General features: G+C 41.9%; 1 protein-coding gene across 5 annotated transcripts in view; it reads left to right on the top strand.

The window, feature by feature from the left end:
* The window catches only part of HECTD1 (HECT domain E3 ubiquitin protein ligase 1), a 4,301,832-nt gene that overhangs the window by 2,676,387 nt on the left and 1,606,144 nt on the right, over positions 1–19,301 (top strand). For 4 of the 5 annotated variants that reach the window (XM_044073821.1, XM_044073822.1, XM_044073823.1 and 1 more), the window contains 2 exons: positions 9,942–10,163; positions 10,479–10,612. In XM_044073821.1, the coding sequence (XP_043929756.1) occupies positions 9,942–10,163; positions 10,479–10,612 (356 nt within the window). The remainder of the gene's footprint in view (positions 1–9,941; positions 10,164–10,478; positions 10,613–19,301) is intronic. The other variant, XM_044073824.1, reaches the window with a different exon arrangement.

Genomic DNA, 19,301 nt, shown 5'->3' with positions numbered 1-19,301 from the left:
CCGTTGGGGACTCTTTCTTGCCTCAGCCGATGTCAGACAAAGTAAATAATTGTTTAACTTGTGGGAAACAAATACCTCATAAGGATTTCCATTCTTACTGCCTTCCTTGCTTAGGCCCAGACCACGACGTATCAGCTTGTTTAGCCTGTGCCTCCTTCAACCGACGAACTCTTAGACGTCGGTCGGAGTTTGCAGAGGAATTTTTTGGAGCCGCTTTTGCTTATAAAATGCCGTCGGAGACTCCGACTTCGCATATGGTCAAAAAACGCAAGGAAAAGGACCGACACTCGCGGCCCACGGTTTCGGCTGAAACCACAGCTAGGCCTACCGCGAGTGTCTCGGTTTCGGCCGAAACCGTGTCCACGGTGATTCCTACTTCCGAAACCATACTTCCGACCACCGAGGCCAGAGAGCCCCCGGCTGAGTCGGCTTCAGAACTCCCTACCGAAGCTAGTGTTCAGGAATTGTCCGACACCATACCTTTGGACATTTCTACCCCTGCACATGGGGCAGCTAGGCCCCCAGCTTCTATGTCTATTAAGGCCTTCTCCAGGGCTAAAGCTGCCAAGCTTTCAAAAGCTTTGCCTGCCAAATCTACATCCCAGAGGCCTTCCTCTACTTCACAGATCCTCAGCCTTGCTGAGGACCTTATCTCCTTAATTAGGGGTTCACAACCTCACCCAGACAGGGCCTCTCAACTTCCTTCAGACAAAAGGCCCAGGACTGACCCCTCTGAACCTCACTCCTCAGATTACTCCACGGATGGATCTGATTTGTCAGACCACCAGGAAGGGGCTTACTCGCCTTATGAGGATTCAGATGCAGAGGAATCTATCCCTTCGGCCTCCCCTCCTGAAGAATTTTCCTTTGGGGAGACTTTACACTCCATGAGAGAGCACTTTCAATGGCAAGGTCAGGATTTCTCTGATTCTAGAAAAAGATTAAGGACCTTTTTGCATTTGCTTCAGCATAGGCCCTTAGCTATACCTCCTGTTCTAAATGTAATTGATGATGTGTACAATGATGTCAGTACAGCCCCTGATTCTCTTCCTCCGGCCCCTGCCAAACCTGACAGATATTACAGGGTCCCGGATTCTCATTTCCATCTGTATAAAGCCCATGCTGCAGACCCAGAAACTATTTCTCAGGGCCCTGAAGGGGTTGCAGCCGCTACTGCCAAAAATCCCCTACCCTCTGAAAGAGAGTCTAGAGCTTTAGAGAGATGGGGAAAAAAAGGTTTATACATCTGCTACTCTTTCTGCCAGGGCATTAAACTGTCAATTCCATATGATACAGTACCAAGAATTTTTGTTAGATCAACTGAATAAGAAACTTTCTTCTCCTGAACCCTTAGACCGTAAATCCCTTCAGGATTTGGTACATAACTCACAACAGGTTAGTAATCATTTTTTAAAATGTGGCTATGATGCACTGGAGGCTTCATTTAGATCAGCTATGACTGGGGCAGTTATTCGTAGGCATGCCTGGCTGAAGGAGCAATCTTTGCCAGACCATGTCATAGCTAAACTCCTCGATGCTCCAATGGAGAAGCAAAGTTTATTTGGCTCCCCTGCACAGGAGATTATAAAAAAGGTTGAAGAAAAAGCAAAAGCTGTGCAAACAGTTAAAGATTTCCTGCAAGTTCAACCACCAAGGTTCAGCAGAAACTGGCCTACAAAGAATTGGTCCTTTCCAGACTCGTCCAGAGCACAGAGAGGCAGGAACAGGCGCCCTAAAGGCAGAGGTCAATCGAAGGGCCCCTACAGAGGCCGTCAGTGGCAGCCTGCCAACCAGAGGAGTAGTGCAACAGCTGCAACTACAACCACTACTACAGGACAGACCCAATGACTTGACTCTGATTCCGCCTACCAGGGATCAACTGGAAGCACCCTTGGGCGGAAAGCTGGCTTTATTCTCAAAAAACTGGCATTGCATTACAAAGGATACATGGACATTGCAAATAATAGACAAAGGATACAGGTTTCATTTCCACACTTTGCCAAAAAGAAGTGGAATGCCAAACCTTCCACCAAACCAGAAGGCAGAGGCTTTAAGACAAATCAGCAATTTACTTCAGATGAAAGCTATAGAAAGGGTACCATGTACAGAACAAGGCCAAGGATTTTACTCAAGACTATTCCTTGTACCAAGAAAAGAAAACCAATGGAGGCCTATTCTCGACCTGTCCGCACTGAACACTTATCTCATTGTGCCAAAATTCAAAATGCTGACCCTACAGCAACTTCTTCCCATGTTGGGCAAGGAGACTTGGCTGGTGACTCTAGATCTCAAGGAGGCATGCCTGCACATCCCTATCCAACCAGATTGCAGAAGACACCTCAGATTTCTTGCAGGATCAGAGCATTATCAATTCTCAGCATTGCCCTTTGGCTTATCTACTGCGCCCAGAGTATTCACAAAATGCCTGGCATCAGTAATTGCACATTGCCGACTTCAGGGAATTCAAATTTATCCATACCTGGACGACTGCCTAATACAAGCGGACAACAAGAAAAAATTGTTAAAGGACTTGGCCTATGCCATACACCTGCTACACACCTTGGGATACACAGTCAACATCCAAAAGTCAAGACTAGTACCGTCCCAAAGGATAACCTTTTTGGGTGCAGATCTGGACACAATCACCCAGATGGCTTTTCTCACAGAAGAAAAACGAAAACAACTTCCAGATTACTTCATGATTCTGACAAGACAAACTCAGCTTACTGCAAGGAAAGTCCTGCAGGCCCTGGGTTACATGGCATCCTGCATAATTTTATCTCACATGCCAGGCTGCATATGAGGAAATTACAATGGTACCTAAGGAGTGTATGGTCTCAACACAGTCACAGTCTAGAAACCATGATACCAATCATTCCATGCCTTCAAAAGGAATTTCTGTGCTGGGCTCAGGCTTGCCAGTCCAACAGAGGGTTGCCTTTCAACAAACCAAAAACAAGGCAGACCATCACCACGGACGCCTCAGAGCGAGGATGGGGAGCACACATGGAGGACAAATGTTTCCAAGGCCTATGGCCTCAAGAGCAGCTAAGCATGCACATAAACCAAAAGGAAATGCTGGCAGTGAGGCATGCAATCGAGGCATTCAGACCCTTCCTCCAATAAGGACATCTGTTAATAATGACAGACAACACCACGGTCATGTGGTACATAAACAAACAGGGAGGCACACATTCCTACCCTCTATGCCGGATGGCTATGAATCTGTGGAATCTATGCCTGAATCTCAATATCCAGCTGCAGGCCAAATTCGCACCAGGAAAAGAAAATGCACTAGCAGACAGCTTAAGCAGAACTACCATGGATGCACACGAATGAATGCTGCATCCAGACATCTTCAAACTCATAACAAAGACATGGGGAATGCCGGAGATAGATCTGTTCGCCTCCCCACTCAACCACCAACTGAAGACATTCTGCTCAAGGACATACCACCCACAAGCATGGAGGGTGGACTCTCTCTCTTTCAGCTGGAATGCCCTAACAGTATATGCCTTTCCTCCTCTCCCATTGATGTACAGGGTTCTACTGAAGATCAGGGAGGAACAGCCAAAAGTGATACTAATAGCTCCGGACTGGCCAAGACAACACTGGTACCCACTATTGAGAAGCATGTCTCAGGCAAATTCATGGCCTCTTCCCCTATGGCCTCTTCTTCTAACGCAGAACAATTTCAAGACCCTGCATCCCAACTTGAAAACATTGCAGCTAACTGCCTGGAAAATTCCTTAAATCCCAACCAAACTGTTTTATCTCAGAGGGTGAAGGACATTATCCTGGAGGCTCGCAGGCCTTCCACAAGGAAGACATACTCAGCTAAATGGAAGAGATTTCTCATTTGGAGCACATCAAAGGGCACAGATGTCACAGTGGCAAACCTAGCACACATCCTAGAATACTTAGCAGAATTGTTCCACAATGGCCTGTCTTATTCTTCTATTAAGATTCATGCTTCAGCAATTTCAGCAGAATACAATATGGATACACCTATCTTCTCACACCCTCTTCTCAGGCAATTTTTGAGAGGGATCAAAAATGTTAAACCTCCAAGAAGACCCCCTCTACCTGCATGGGATCTCAATTTTATGCTGGAAAAACTGACACTACCTCCTTTTGAACCAGCAGCATCAACAGACCTACAGTTTTTATCTTGGAAAACTGCATTCCTTCTGGCAATCACTTCAGCAAGAAGAGTATCTGAGTTACAAGCATTAATGGCAGTGCAGCCTTTTCTTATTTTTCACCAGGATAGTGTCACTAAGAACCAATCCTACTTTTATGCCAAAGGTGGTATCTAGGGTATCCTTGAACCAAGCTATTCACTTGCCTACGTTCTTCCCTAACCCACAGAACAAAGGGGAAAAACTTTTGCGCACCCTGGATATACACAGACAACTATGCTACTATTTGGACAGAACGAAAACTAGCAGAAAAACTGACCAACTTTTTGTAGCATATGCAACTGGGGTACAAGGAAGAGCAATTTCCAAACAGACAATTTCAAAATGGATAGGAAATTGCATTCGTTTTTGTTACTCCTTTCATGGAAAGACAGTTCCTGAAAATATCAGGCCTCACTCCACAAGGGCCACAGCCACCACTACAGCTTTCCTACGAGGGGTGGCTACCAAGGACATTTTAGAAGCTGCTACTTGGAGCCCCATGCATACATTTGCCAAGCATTACAATCTACCTTTATACTCCAGATCCCGAGCAGGGTTTGCAACTGCAATGCTGCAGGGGATCTTAACTACACCATCCTTCTCTTAGTACCTCCTCCCCCAGATTGGCTATGGTATTCTACCCATATGTCATGACTGCAGATGCATCCTTGAAGGACATAGTACAGTTTTGTACCTACCATAAATGTAGATTTCTGATAGGTATGCATCTGCAGTCAGGATTACCCACCCTCCTTCCCCTCTGTGGTATTCTTAGGGTACTTACCCCTCTTTCAGCTAGCTGGGGGAATCTGTTATGGTGTATTTGTTTATACATGTATATAATTTGCAAATGTTTGGAACTTTACAGCATTTATCCAAATTTAGCCTTCCTAGAGGGCACCTGGCATCTGGGGCAAGAAAAACTGAGGAAAATGGCGTTGGCTGATGCTTTTATACCCCAGACGCTCTGACGTCGGGGAAAGTGCGACATCAGCCGAGGCCAGACCCAGACTTTGGAATCCGGCCGACCGGAGGGCTGCCTGAGGCAGGACACCCCCCATATGTTATGACTGCAGATGCATACCTATTGGACATCTACATTTATGGTAGGTACAAAACTGTACTTTCTGTCAATTCAGCATTTTCCTTTGGAGCAGTAAAAAATGTTTCACTGGCAAAGTCTCACTGCTTGCTGACCCATTCTTCTTTGCCTATGCTGTTTTATTTTCTCCTTAGCCAGTTCTACATCAAAAAGGTATATGCGTCTCTTAAAAAACACATTTTGAAAGAAGTTAGATATAGCAGCTTTGAATTTCACACCTGCATCTCACCATTTCTAGATTGCTGGATAAGCTTGTTTTTCTTCTGCTTGGTGTGCAGTGAATAATCATTTTCCACAAACACACTGCTGTCCCCAGATTTTAATACTTTTCTTCCACAATTTTTTCAGTAGCAGCACTTTCTGCTGGTATGGTTGCATCTTTACTAATATAAGTCTTGTCTGCTTTCTCATGGCAAGATTTGAAACATTCACACAATGTGGACTCTTAATTACCAAATTCTGCATTGGAACACTAGTCCAGTTGCTTATCTGACTGTTCATAAATTTAATGCAGACTCTCCCTTCCAATTTCTGTGGTGTAGCAGAAAATCACAGGTTTTCTCTGCATGCAGACTCAGTAGCACTAGAAGTAGCACTCTTGCCTTTAGCACAGAAGGGTGCGGGTTATTTTCCCACATTGGGTTGATAGATTCCTGATATAAGGGGGTGTTGCATTCCTGAATGTGCTGTCCTTCATATGAGATGCTGGAGTTGGTGGTTGGTCATTTGGATGTAAAAGATCCCATGGCACCTATCAAAAAGAGTAGATGAAGTTCCCCAGTACCCTGCCCAAATTTCCCCTTGTAGTATAAATACCTCTTGGGATCTCCCCTAAGAAGACGCTACTACCCTGGTGTGACTGACCCGGGCTACAAAGGATAAATAAAATGTTCTGTGTCCTCACTTTAGTAAATACTTCTAAATTAAACTTCTCTTCCTGAGAAACCTAATGCTCAAAGTCTTTTTACCTCTGCCTCTGATTTTGTAGTTCTGTCAATTCATCTGGACAGCTAGTTAAAACTTCTACTGTTTTTCTAGCCTTTTGTTATTTGTCATTGTATATTCCTTCAGTATTTCACTTATTTAAACATCTCTAAGGACTTTTGAATTTTGTTTGTCTAAATTACTGGAAGCCATATCATGTACCATAGCTTAAGCTTAGACTGCGTTTTTTTTTTTTTTTATTGTTTTTTGTTTTTTTTTCTGAATAGCTGAAAGATTTTTCTCAGAGCTTTTTCTTCTTTTCTGTTTTTTTTTCCTCTTAATTTCTCCAAATTTATTCTCTGCTGGTATACAGGCAGTGTAATTACTAGCCAGTAATTCAATTCCACCCAAATTGGTAGCCTTTACTGGGCCTGTCTTTCTCAGTTTCAGCTTTCATGCCTGGAGAGCTGTTAATCAACCTTTTGGTCAGTGTGCAACCATCTTGAAAGTCCCGTGTGCAGCAGCTGCTCTTTCATCTGTCAGTAACTTCACAAAGGAAGTAAAAGCTAGATGTGATATCTAGATCCATGTATTTCTTTGAGGCCACCATTGTAAGGTTTATTTTCCCATAAGGGAGACTCACCTAGAAAGATTTCTGTAATCAAACAGAGGCAGTATTAGTCAGAAAAAGCTGCAGCTGGTGATTAATAGCAGACATAATGTCATAATAGCATATGCAGGCAGTAACTACAGCAGTATGGCTAAAGACACTTGTATAGTTGCAGTACTGGTAGGCACAGCAGAGCTAATGCACAAGGATTTTTAAGCATATTGAAATGTACTGCTGATACATGCAACTCCATATGAACTATAGGTGGTGGTGTTTTTGGGTAAATTGTGGGTGCTAAGGAGCACTTCTGGCAGACATCAGAGATTACATGAATATGGATGTCATGATCTTGATCATACCCGAACTAGGGTGAATTCCTTTCAGGGTATTACAAATAGTAATCATTTAAAGAAATTAAAAAAAGTTGATCCCATAGTCAGGGATCTGAGAAGCTATGTAGACAATGAACTGTCCTTCGATCACCATGTGTGCATTGTTGTAAGGAAGTCCTTTTTTTTCTTCTTCATTGCATAGCTTATATCTAAAGGTATGGCATCCAGGTCTAGAGAAATATAATCATTCCACCTGTACTCTGCTGTCATTAGGCTTATTGAATGTAACACCCCTTTTGGTATGTACCTGTCCGAACACTTGTCACAGCTGGAACCACAGCGACACTTTCTTATTACAAAAAAAAAAAAAAATTCAGTGGCCTAAATCATAAAAACGATGTAAACTGTCTCAAAGCCTTGTCCCTCTTTTTTGGTATCATGCAGACTTTTAATATGCAACCTCTGGCTTGCATATACAGCCTCAACATACCTTATTCTGTCAAACCTATTACACATTCACAAATCTGTTGCTAGAGTGAACACTTGCTCAAGAGATCTCCATCTCCTTTGCAACATAAATAGAACATGTTTGAGGGATAGGTATGTATCACTGAGAATATTCTATGGTACTGTGTTCCTGTCCTCTTAAAACCTAGTAATTAACTATGAACGCATCTTCTAATGTTATGGAGGACGGAAAACCTCTTAGTAGATACAGAACTTACGAGCCCAGAATAATAGATATGACAGAGCAAGTCTAACTTTTGTGTTGTACTGTCCCACCATTAACATATTTATTGGGTTTGAGCTTTAATTTTTCTTCAGTGTGCTGGTTCTTCAGATAGTTCATTTCATATCTGTAGAGACTAGGGACTGTGATGCACTGTGGTATTAGGGGAAGATCATCTATTGCTTAGGAAAGTTTTATTTGCTGAGTGATCCTAATACCTGCTGACCTTAATTCTGCTGTTAGGGAAGATGGTCCTTCTCTTCTAGGTCTGTCTGATTCAGTTATGCAAACGTCCCTTTGTAACCTAGTAAGGCATTTTCCGGACCTTACTCATCTTGTGGAGACATCTCTCCAGGCTTCACTGGATCTAAAAAGACATTTATAGTTCAGCCTAATCTTTTCTAGATCTTAAATGTTGTACTTATTTTACATTTTGTATAGTGTAATTTCTCCTTTGTGTTTGTGTTTCCATACAAGTTAATGTAATACATAATGGAAAAGTGGAAAGGCTTAGGCATAAATACATGATTATGCATGTTCAGAATGTTTCTTAAACAGTGCAACAGCGACTTGGCTCGTGTAATTTTATGCCTGATTTTTGTCATTTTACAATCCCTTTGTTGGGATCATTTAAAAGGTTAGCATTTACTTGCAACATGTTAATTTTAATTTTACTTGCCAAGAGTCATGAGTCTGAGTTAGTTGCTAACTTCAGCATTAATGTGCTTCGTAGCCTGTACACATCCTTGCATTCCAAAGCATTTTTTTAACTCAACTTAAAAAGCAAACAAATGTAAATATTTTGTGAACAATAAAAGCTCTTAAAATACAAAGAGCAATATTAGCAGTAAGTATTCTTTACAGTGATAGTGCATTTTCAGTATTTCCATAAATACTGTAGTACATTTTATTGCACACAAACCTGATATTATATTTTTGCTAAAATTTAAACTGTCATATTTCTTGAGACTGTAAAGCTTAGACATACAATGTTAGAATACCTTTACTAACCAGATGTAAGCTTTCACATGACAGCAAGAAATTCATCCCTAAATACATATTTGTTGAGATGTTTACAGAAATATGAAAACATAGGCTTAATTGTCAAAATTATATAAGTAACAGTGAATATCTCTTAAGCTGTAAAACTCACAGCACAAATATGAATGAGTTTTCTTCAGTAACATCTAAGATTTCACCTGATGCAATGTAGTACTCTGTAAATCACTTGGATTTTGACTATTAAGTACATATTGATTTATATATTGTATGTATATAAATAAACAAATGGACATTGAGTATTTTCTTGTCTCCCACCATAATATTTCTCTCCATACCCCTCACCAGTATGAAGGTCTCTCCATTATGAAAATATGAATAGTAAGTTGCAAACAATGATTCATTTCTCTTTTGCAGGACATCCTATAGTAACAATGTTAGTGTAATTTTTGTTTATTACTCCTTGCCCTTTCAAGTACTGCCTTTTATTAGTTGGCAAGTCATTTAGTTAAAAAAGCCCAAAACAGAAAAAGGTCTGGACACCACAAGTGGCAATGGTTGTTAACTGGAAGTATACAAAAAAGGAAAGAGATTTGAATGAGTTAAGGCTAATACACTACGAGCAGTCTAAATATGCTGCTGTAATTAGCATGAGTCATGCTTATAATACAGCTATTTTAAATTGTGTTGCTATTTTTACATTTGCTGTAAGAGTCATTTCAGATACATATCATTATTTCCTTTGTTGGCATTCATAATACAGGAAAATGACATTTCATGCAGCAGTAGCAAAGCAGTTTGTTCATTTCAAAATATTAACCTGAGAAAGTTTCACACCAGTAGTTGTCAAGGCAGTTATTTCAGTAATGTTAATGTTTTTTGTAAATGGTGACTGGTTTTACTACAAAATGAGCTTTCAATTTTTTCACTTGAAAAAGTATTTCTGGAGTAATGCTAAATCTTTAATCATGAACACTGAAATTCAGTTTGACATGGAACACTAGATATGAATGTCAGGCTCGCAGTTTTCATCATTATTTGCTTATTTTGGCTTTTTTAGCTTCTCCTTTGATGGGTGCCCAAAGCTTTCCTAACCTAACCACTACTGGCACCACTTCAACAGTAACCATGTCTACATCCAGTGTCACCAGCAGCAGTAACGTAGCTACAGCAACCACAGGTTTATCTGTGGGACAGTCACTCAGTAACACACTGACAACCAGCTTGACATCAACATCTAGTGAGAGTGACACCGGGCAGGAGGCAGAATATTCCTTGTATGGTATGTTAACATCTAAGAAACCATCTTGCTCCTCTCTTCATTTATTCTACTTGACTGCCTCCTAGGTAGTTTTAATTTATCTATATACAGACATCATTTGTTTTTTTCTGCATGAGGGAGCTGTCCTATGCAGGTTTTTTTCTGAAACTAGTAACTTCAAATCACATTTCTGTTTTAACAGTCCACAAGTAATGAAGTTCATTGCCATAATTTGGGTCACTTGTACATTTCACAGGTCTAGTGTTTAAAACCATTTCTGTGTTACGCACTGCTCACAGTAGTCTTGCTATTGATTCTTAACTCTGTTGTGTGTAGATTTCCTGGATAGTTGTCGTGCTAGTACATTATTAGCTGAACTAGATGATGAAGAAGATCTTCCTGAGCCAGATGAAGAAGATGATGAAAATGAAGATGACAATCAAGAAGACCAGGAGTATGAAGAAGTTATGGTATTATTAATGTTCTTTAATCTGATGTGTTTTTTTTTTTTTCTACTATTTAACTATTTAACCTGTGTGGTCAGGTTGGGTTTGACTTTTTCGTATAAGTTTCTTTTAGCTCAGATCCATTTAATGCCATCTGACCCTGTCTGACTAGGCTGAACAGGACTGTGTCATTTGATTTGTGTTTGACATTTCTGTATGTCTGTGTTGCTTGAGCCACTACTGTATATTTCACCTTTTTGTGGTGGTTTAAGATGATTACTATATCTGTACTGTGTTCTGTTTTTAGCCCAACCTGTATTGATATCCATCTTCTTCAGATTTGTATCATTAACATATTTCCCTAATAAAGAAGCACAAGGCATTATTTAGGAACAGTCTAGGTTAAGTCTGATGGCAAGGGGGGTTTGACAGGGTAGTGTGTGTAGTCACACAGGGTTTGCATGGCAAGGACCGCTTCTTTTTAATGACACCAGTTTTAGAACTGTTGGTAACAGGTGGTGGAGTAAAACACTGAGCAAATTGTGGGGGTGGTAGATAGATGATTTTTCTTCTGTATGATTTTTGCTGCCACTCTTCCCAGCCATCCTGTTAATTTGTTTTCATATACTCAGGGAATTATCCAGTACTGTATGAGATGAGAGCATTCTGGAGGGGTTATCATTCTGGCAGCCATGGGGGGGGGGGGTATTGCATGAGTTCTTGCCAGTATGCAGGCAGTGAGACCATTTGTAATGACCTAACCCCAGCCATAGGCTGGTGAAATGTGATGTCACATCATAACAAAGGCCCCACAATGTCTTCCCTCTGGATACCAACAAGTGGAGGTTTGATGAGCCTGACATTTTCCTTCATGCCTCACCTTTGCATTGTTGCCTTTCCTGCAATGGATCATGGCAGTGTGCAGGCAGCTCTTCCCTCCCACCCTGACGTCACCTCTTTCAAGCATCAAAGCCACTAATCAAATTTTCTTTACCTGAACCATTGTCAGAGGTTTGTCCCTGTATGCCTCTGGAAGGTGGTACCTGCATTTTAATACATAAATTCAAATGTAAGTTGATTTACCTGCTTATACTTACAGCATGTTGTTGTCAGCCAGTATATCCAGTCAGGGGGCCCACCTAGTGAAGAGTAGAGTCCCAAATATGTGGTGAGGGGTCATTGAGAGATTTAGGTATGGGCACGCGCAGAAGCCTGTGAGAACAGCCTGAGGCTGTGCAGAATTGTGAAGTGCTCAGGAGGAACTAAAAAAAAACAAAGCCTTAATAGGAAGATGTAAAATGGGGGTTGTATCTAAGTGTGGTGTAGATTGATTACAAAAGAAAAAAAAAAAAAACATTTGACATTATTATGCATTTGTGGCTTATGGAATGCCCAGTGATGTATAAAGCACATTAATAAACTGCATGGTAGTCAGTATAAAAATAGTCCAAATCGCTTTACTTCTGGGTCATGATAAAGAAGGATATATATTCAATGAGGTATTCTTTTGCAGTTGTTAGCCGGCACTTCTAGTTTGCCCCACTCTTAACCAACTAAGCTGTTTTACCGTCAGACTAGACTTTCATTACAGCTTGAATCTAGGAAACCGTCTTATCCAGTGACATATTCTTGTTGATATAAAACTGTATAATCAGACATCCAACTTTCAGATGGTATAGGAGCGACATTTGATCTTGATAAATGTGTTAGAGCAGTGTATTTATATTAGGAAAACTGAAGCATCAAGAAAAAAATCAATTTGGAAGAGTGGTGTGACATAAAAGAACTTGCACAAGAGGGGAGTATATAGATGAAGGGTCAGCAGTACATCACAAATGGAAACAACGTAGTAATGAATATTTTATAATGGTAAAAATAATATAACGTAGTAATGAATATTTTATAATAGTAAAAATACTATTGAAATCTGCCTTGACTTGTAGGAATACATGTCAAGCTATAAATCAGCATGTTCTTTCTTTTGCTATGAGTTGACTGACTCCAAAAGGTGTTGGATCATTTGCAGAGTAAAATAAGAAAACGTGGTCATACTTATCAGATTGATATATAAATATCAGTGCATGGCACAGATTTATAGCCCATAGTCTGAAAGAAGTATAGATCTCCTTGAAATTGACTGTCTGCAGTTGTGGGACTGCTTACATATTTGTTGACATCATCAGATCCAAACTGTGAAAAGCACTGCACATGAGCAAGATGACACCTTTGCATAGATTAACATAATTTTGGGAAGGAGTAGGTATGTAAATCAATTCATAAGGGGGGAAAAACAGATGTTAGCAGAAAATGCCAGCAAATAAAAGAAAGACGTATAAAAATCATGACTAGAATAAAAAGAAAGAAAACTGGAAGGCTCGTGGTTATAGAGAAATATGTAAAACTGCTGGAACAGTTACATGTTAATCAAGACCTGATGCGTGAATCCCATGAATAGATAAAGGGGGGCGAATTTAACCCATAAGATAAAAAATTAAAAAGGGCAGCTCAAAATAATGGGCTTACGTGCATGCTGGCTTACAAAATGTAGGATCTGATGATGTCATTTTCATTTATTCATAGGTAGGTACTAGGCTATCGGCCCTAGGGCTCATACAAGCCCAGCCAAAAAATGTACCCTGGCTTTCGCCACCCAAGAAAATTATTTTCCTGTGCCCCTGTCGGGCAGAGCCACAGAAGTGATCCCCGGGGTGAATTTCCCATTTCCCATGCAATCATCAAGATTTTTCTTGAAGAGTGCTAATGAGGAGCTCTGTTTGACATAGATAGGTAGTCTGTTTCAGAGTATGGGAAGTCTCTGGGACAGGAATCCATCCCTCCAGCATGTTCTGTTTATTGTGGTGACAAGGTTTAGGTCCCTAGAGCGTGCAGCTCGGAGGGATTGGGATTTCTTTAAGTGGAGCATGTCCAACAGCTCTGGGTTTGACATAGCTTTGTATGTTAGGCAGAGATCGCCCCTGAGTAGGCGATATGCGATGGAGTAAAGCTGTAGTTTTTTGAGACCGTCTCCATAGGGCATCTGTTTGAGGCCAGTAATCCTCTTTGTGAGTTATTTCTGTGGTCTTTCCAGTTGTTGTAGATGTCTTGTGAGGTATATACCAAAAGGGGCATTGTACTCTATAATGGGTCTAATGAGTGATGAGTAGAGGGGAACAATGACCTCTTTTTTTTCTGGATGAGAATCCTTTTGTGATGAGATGAGCCACATAGAAGGATTTCCTGACCACTGTGGCGATGTAATTATCAAAGGAGAGACTACTGTCCACCTGTGTCCCAAGGTCTCTTATCACATTTTCAGCATTAAGTAGACTACCAGCTATGTTGGTAGTTCATGGGTACAGAGTTTTTACCAAAGGGGGTGACAGTACACTTTTTGGCGTCGAGCTTCAGGCCATGGCTTTGACACCAGGTATCTGTCTCAGTGAGGCCCTTTTGTAGTTTGTCCACATCGTTAGGAGTTTCGATTATGGCTCCTAGTTTGCAGTCATCTGCAAACTTTGTTAGCCAAAGACGACCTGTGTTGGCCTGCACTTCAGAGAAGTAGATACCGAACAAGAGAGGACCCAGGACTGAACCCTGTGGTACTCCACTTGTCACTGGTCTGATGTTGGATTTGGAATCCGCTACTTTCACAGTGTGGGTTCTGTCCGTGAGCCAGTTGGCAACCCATCTTGTGACATAGGGATTTATACCTAGTTTAGTGAGCTTATCTATAATTCCAGAGTGGGGGATGGTGTAGAAAGCCTTGGCGAGATCTAGATAAGCTGTGTGAACCATTTTACCCTCATTATGGCTTTGGTGACTGCTTCAAAGAAGTCAGTCAGGTTTAGGAGACATGATCTGCCTTTTACAAATCCAAACTGGGTAGGGTCCAGAGTTTGGAGATTACCAATGTCTTTGTTTGAGTTCCACCATGATACATTTCATGGCCTTGCAGACCAGGCTCATCAGGCTAATGGGGCGGTAGTTCCCGGGGTTCGTCGTGGCTCCCCCTTTGTGGAGTGAGATAACCGTCGAGGTGCGCCATTCAGTGGGCAGTGGGTACAAAGCCTGAGGTGAGGCTATGATTGAACATGGTACTTTGGGTAGGGTGCCAGTTCATTCTGTAGTTCGTGTAGAACGCAGCCTGGGATATTGTCGGGTCCCATGGATGCTGTGTTCTTCGCTTTGGAGAGTGTTTTTTTTTACCTGTGCATCCGTGATTATAGGAACTTTGCATTCTTCCAGTATAGAGATGGGCCCTCTAGGGAGTGAGAGGGGGGTAAAGTTAGCACTGAACCTATCTGCTAGGATGTTGACAATATCAGTTGGTTCTGTATATTTAGTGCCATTGTGCTGTAACTCAGAGCAAATTTGAGTGTTCCCATTTAGATTCTCAACATAGCTATAGATTGCTTTGTGGTTGTCTTTAGAGTCCGTGGCAATTTTGTTTTCGTAACTAGCTTTGGAGGATTTTGAGGGATCTCAGCTTCTTACTGAGGTTGACCAGGGAGTTCCTCCAGTCATGGGATTTTTCTCTTTTTTGCAACAGTTTCTTTCTTCTGTTGTAGAGTTTGTTTATGGCAGAGGACCACCAGATTGGCGTCCTTTTTTTGGAGGATAACATCTTGGTTCTATTAGGGATAGCATGATTCATGCACTCGTGTAAGTGCTTATAAAGTGCATTTGTGTAGGATTCGGCAGTCATACCTCTATTGTCCGTCTGCATGGGTGTCATGAAGTTTGCCACTTCTGTCTTAAGAAGTGTGAAGTTGGCTTTGGAGAAGTTTTTTACGATGGTTTCCCTTATTGGGGGTGGGGTGGGATGTGGATGTCTAGGCTGATTAGCTTGTGGTCAGATCTGACCGAGGAATTGACCTCTGGTGTGGAACACCGGTTTCCCATGTTGGTAATGACCAGGTCTAGGATATTGCTGCCCCTGGTGGGGGTGTGAATAAGTTGATCCAAGGTGTTGGAATTTATGAATTCTAGAAAACGTTGAGCGAAAGAGTTGGTACATGAGTAGTTTTCCCAGTTAATGGTGGGGTAGTTGAAATCGCCCATTATTAGGCTGTTGGGTTGTACCCTAATACTTTCCAGTGTATCAAGAAATGAGGAGTGTGAATCCTGGGGCATGGTGGGTGGTCTGTAGCAAGCTACAATTTGGATTGCGGTCTTGCCCAGAGTTAGTTGCACTTGGATAATCTCGGATGCATTATGCTGTGCAACTAGCCTGGAGGTGTGGATATCCTTAATGAATATGGACACGCCTCCGCCTTTAGTGCTTCGTTCTGGGTTAGGTGGCCGAAGTATGTCCTCAGATCCGACTAAGCTGCATTTACTTAGACTCTTGGATCAGACTGTCGAGCTCCTTCCCTTACCCATAATGCCTCGGAGCACTGCAGTACCTCAGATCTCTTTTGCCATTTCTATGTTTCAGATGTGGATTGTGCTGTCCCAAGTTTTTGGGGTGGTGGTTAGACTATTTGAGAGTTTAAGTAGAAAAAATTTTATATTTCATATATATTTCTTCTCTATTTCCTCCCTTTTATGTTATCGAGTATTATCTGTTTTCAGTCCCTTTTTCCTACCTGTCTTTTTTGGATACTCTTGTTACCGTTGTTGGCAAGTCTTATCTTCTTTCCTTTCCTTCTGAAAAAATTTTCCTAACTGTACATAGCAATGGTATATGAGAAATACACTGATTTTTTATTTTTTTTTCCTATTTAAAAAAATATATCTTTCTTACTAATGTTTCTACCTTCTTGCTGGCAAGGGTAAAAAGCCAGCAAGTTTTAAGAAGTACACTTCCTGTGGGCATAAGATACCCAATTCTGATGCTCACAGGGAGTGTGTATATTGTTTAGGAGTCGCCCACCTTGAAACCTCCCACCAGATCTGTGAGGTTTCAATTATTGGGCCTTAAGTGATAGTCTCAACAAACTGGTGTTGAAAGGGTTGCTGCCTGCACCTGCTTCTTCCACTGCTGCTTTGCTTCAGGGACTCAACCGTCCACTAAGAAACAAAAATTCTCTTTGCAGTCTAGGGAGCAATGCTGTCCTGCTTGATCTCTGTAACCTGCTCCAGCCTCATAGCCACCTGCTAAGTTATCTAAAAGATCAGATTCGACTTCTTTGGATCAGACGTCTGGGACACTCAAATCTCTTCTGTCTTGGAGCCCGCTTTTGCTCACCAGATCCTATTTCCCCATGGCTCCCTTTACCTATTTCACAAGACACTGTGAAGAGATTGGCATGTGCCTCTTTCACATCATCCTTTGTCAGGTCATCCTGGAGTCTTTCCAAGGCAGATGTGGATAGGATGAGGAAGTTCCTCGGGTCTCGGATTCAGATGGGGATATTACCGGCACCAGCTCCCTTTGGATCATTGAGCCTCCAACCTGTATCTCATTCAGTTGTCTCTCCTCCTCCGATCTGTCTAGCAGTTTCAGAGCACTCAGATGTGAGAATTACAAGAGTCGATGTGTTGGATCCAAAGACAGCTAGGTCTTTGACTCTGACTGCATCCCTGTGCCAATTCCTGTAGAGCTGGATGAGTCTTAAGAGCCAAAGCTTCGGCACCGGATCTGGGAGGATGGTTTCAACTCTGAGGTTTTCGGACCTGTTAATTCCCCTCGGCATTGGATAACTCTGGGCCCATCTCCTCCCTTCTCAGCAGGAGCCCAGGCAGGGTCAGGGCTCTGCAGCACCTGGAGCTTTAGCTCTGGTGAGGACTGCAATTGTTTCTCTTGGTCCTCCTTCTTTTGAGGTGCAGGAGAGGGCTTTCTCTCACCTGAGAGTCCAGTGTACTTTTGTCTCGGACTGCCTTTGGATCAGAGTTCTGAGCCTCAGCAACCTATCCCGTAGGGAAAGACATCCCATTTAAGCTTCAGGCAGTTCCTATCGAAGGAGTTCCCCTCTGTTCTGATACTTTACCAGATCATCCCATGGAAGAGTCCCCTGGAAGAGATCATGCAAAAGGAGGCGCATAGATTCCCCTCAGGAATCTTTAACCAAAGACACTGACTTCAGTGAAGTGGAAGGCTCCCCAAGATCTCCACCAGAAGGCATCTCCTTTGGAGAAATTTTAGAGATCCTTAGCCAAAAAGGTGGATGGTTTTCCAATGGGGAGGTATCAGTGTTCCTAGAAGCCTTTGGGTCCAGCCCTTCTATGTGTTGGATTACTCCCCAGGTGGATGACCTTATAGATCTCGTCTCTCAGCGGGCATGGAAAGAACCATATATTGTAGAACCCATCCGTCATCGTCCCAGTAAATTTCTTGCTCTTCCCAAAGACAGAACTCATTGGAGTAAGGGAGTTCCTGTGGATGCCATAGTTGTGGCAGTAGCCACTAAGAATGAGCTGGCAGTACAGAGCTCTTCTGTCCACCCTCTTAATAGAGAGTCTGTGGTGATGGACAGGTTTGGAAAGTGTCATTACACCTCAGTGACCTTTGCCTTTACGGTCACTTAATTATTTGGCACATTTCACCAAATTGCTTGAGAGACTTTATTAAAGCACTCTCCAAGTCTCTTCTGAGCTGCATGCCGGCAGAGGAGCATAAAACACTATCTTTGCAGTTGGCCACTGTTCATTGGTGTGTTCAGGCATAGCCATCAGGAGATATGCCTGGATGCACTTAAGCGACTTTGTGGAACCCTTCAAGTCTTTTTTCATCAATGCTTCCTTTGATGGCTCTTCCTTGTTTGGCTCTACAGTAAAAGAAACTCTCTCCCTTAGTGAGCAAGGTGGAATGACCTTGTCTGCTGTGGGAATTAATTTTTCTACCGCAGAGAGATCCTTTCTAGGAATCAGTCTGGAGGTAAAAAGATGTGGTACTGAAGGTCACAAGATCCTTTCCAGGATTCAAGAAGGGAGGGGGTGTTACCAGTGGAAGACTCCACCCTCATGGCAGAGGAGGCCCACAGAACCAAGGGTTTCGAGATAACATTCTCAGATAAACCCTTCCAGCGCTCCTGAAGGGTTGCTGACTGCTCTTCTCTGGAGGTGATTGGGGGCGCTTGTCTCTGCACCCAGAAGCCTGGGCATTACAGATTACAGAAGACACTTGGGCACAAAAAAAATCTATCCAGAGACTATTTTATTCCTTTTTTGCAAACCCAACCAACCAAATGGAAAAAAACAGAAAATATTCCTGAGTTGACCACCACGGACCTAGAGGATAGTGTTGAAACCTTAATGTTGAAAATTAAAACTTTAGACTTTATTTAGACATAAAACTTCATTTAAAACCAAAAAGTAAGCAAAGAAAAACGCTTTCAACCTATTCAGGCCTTCTTCAGTTCAGTAGATCTTTTAGGTTTGTGCTGAATGTTTTAAACATCTATGTACCTATCAGGAACATTTATATTGGACACGCCTTCAGTAGCTTCAATTCATTAAGCACTTAAAGGGCAAGTCTTCCTCAGATGATCAACTAATGGATATACGCCTATTTTTAACACAGGTTTAAGGGGAACTACAGCATTTAACCCTGGATACTTGTGTGCTCTAAGGTTAGTGATCCATTTTATTTCCTGGCTTTCTGTTCGATTCTCCACATCTCCTCTTCTGGGACTTGGTGTAATTATATCTACAGATTGAAAGTAGAAAGAATGTGTAGAAAAACATTTCACCTGGTTGGCCGAACTATTTTGAACTTCGTGTAAAATATCTGTAAGGTGCCTTAAAATGCGGTCCTTAAAGTGTTGGTCCA

Source organism: Protopterus annectens, chromosome 6.part0 (genome assembly GCF_019279795.1).
Source record: "Protopterus annectens isolate FY-2018-M chromosome 6.part0, PAN1.0, whole genome shotgun sequence".
NCBI lineage: Eukaryota > Metazoa > Chordata > Ceratodontiformes > Protopteridae > Protopterus > Protopterus annectens.
This window is presented reverse-complemented; position numbering and strand designations above follow the sequence as displayed.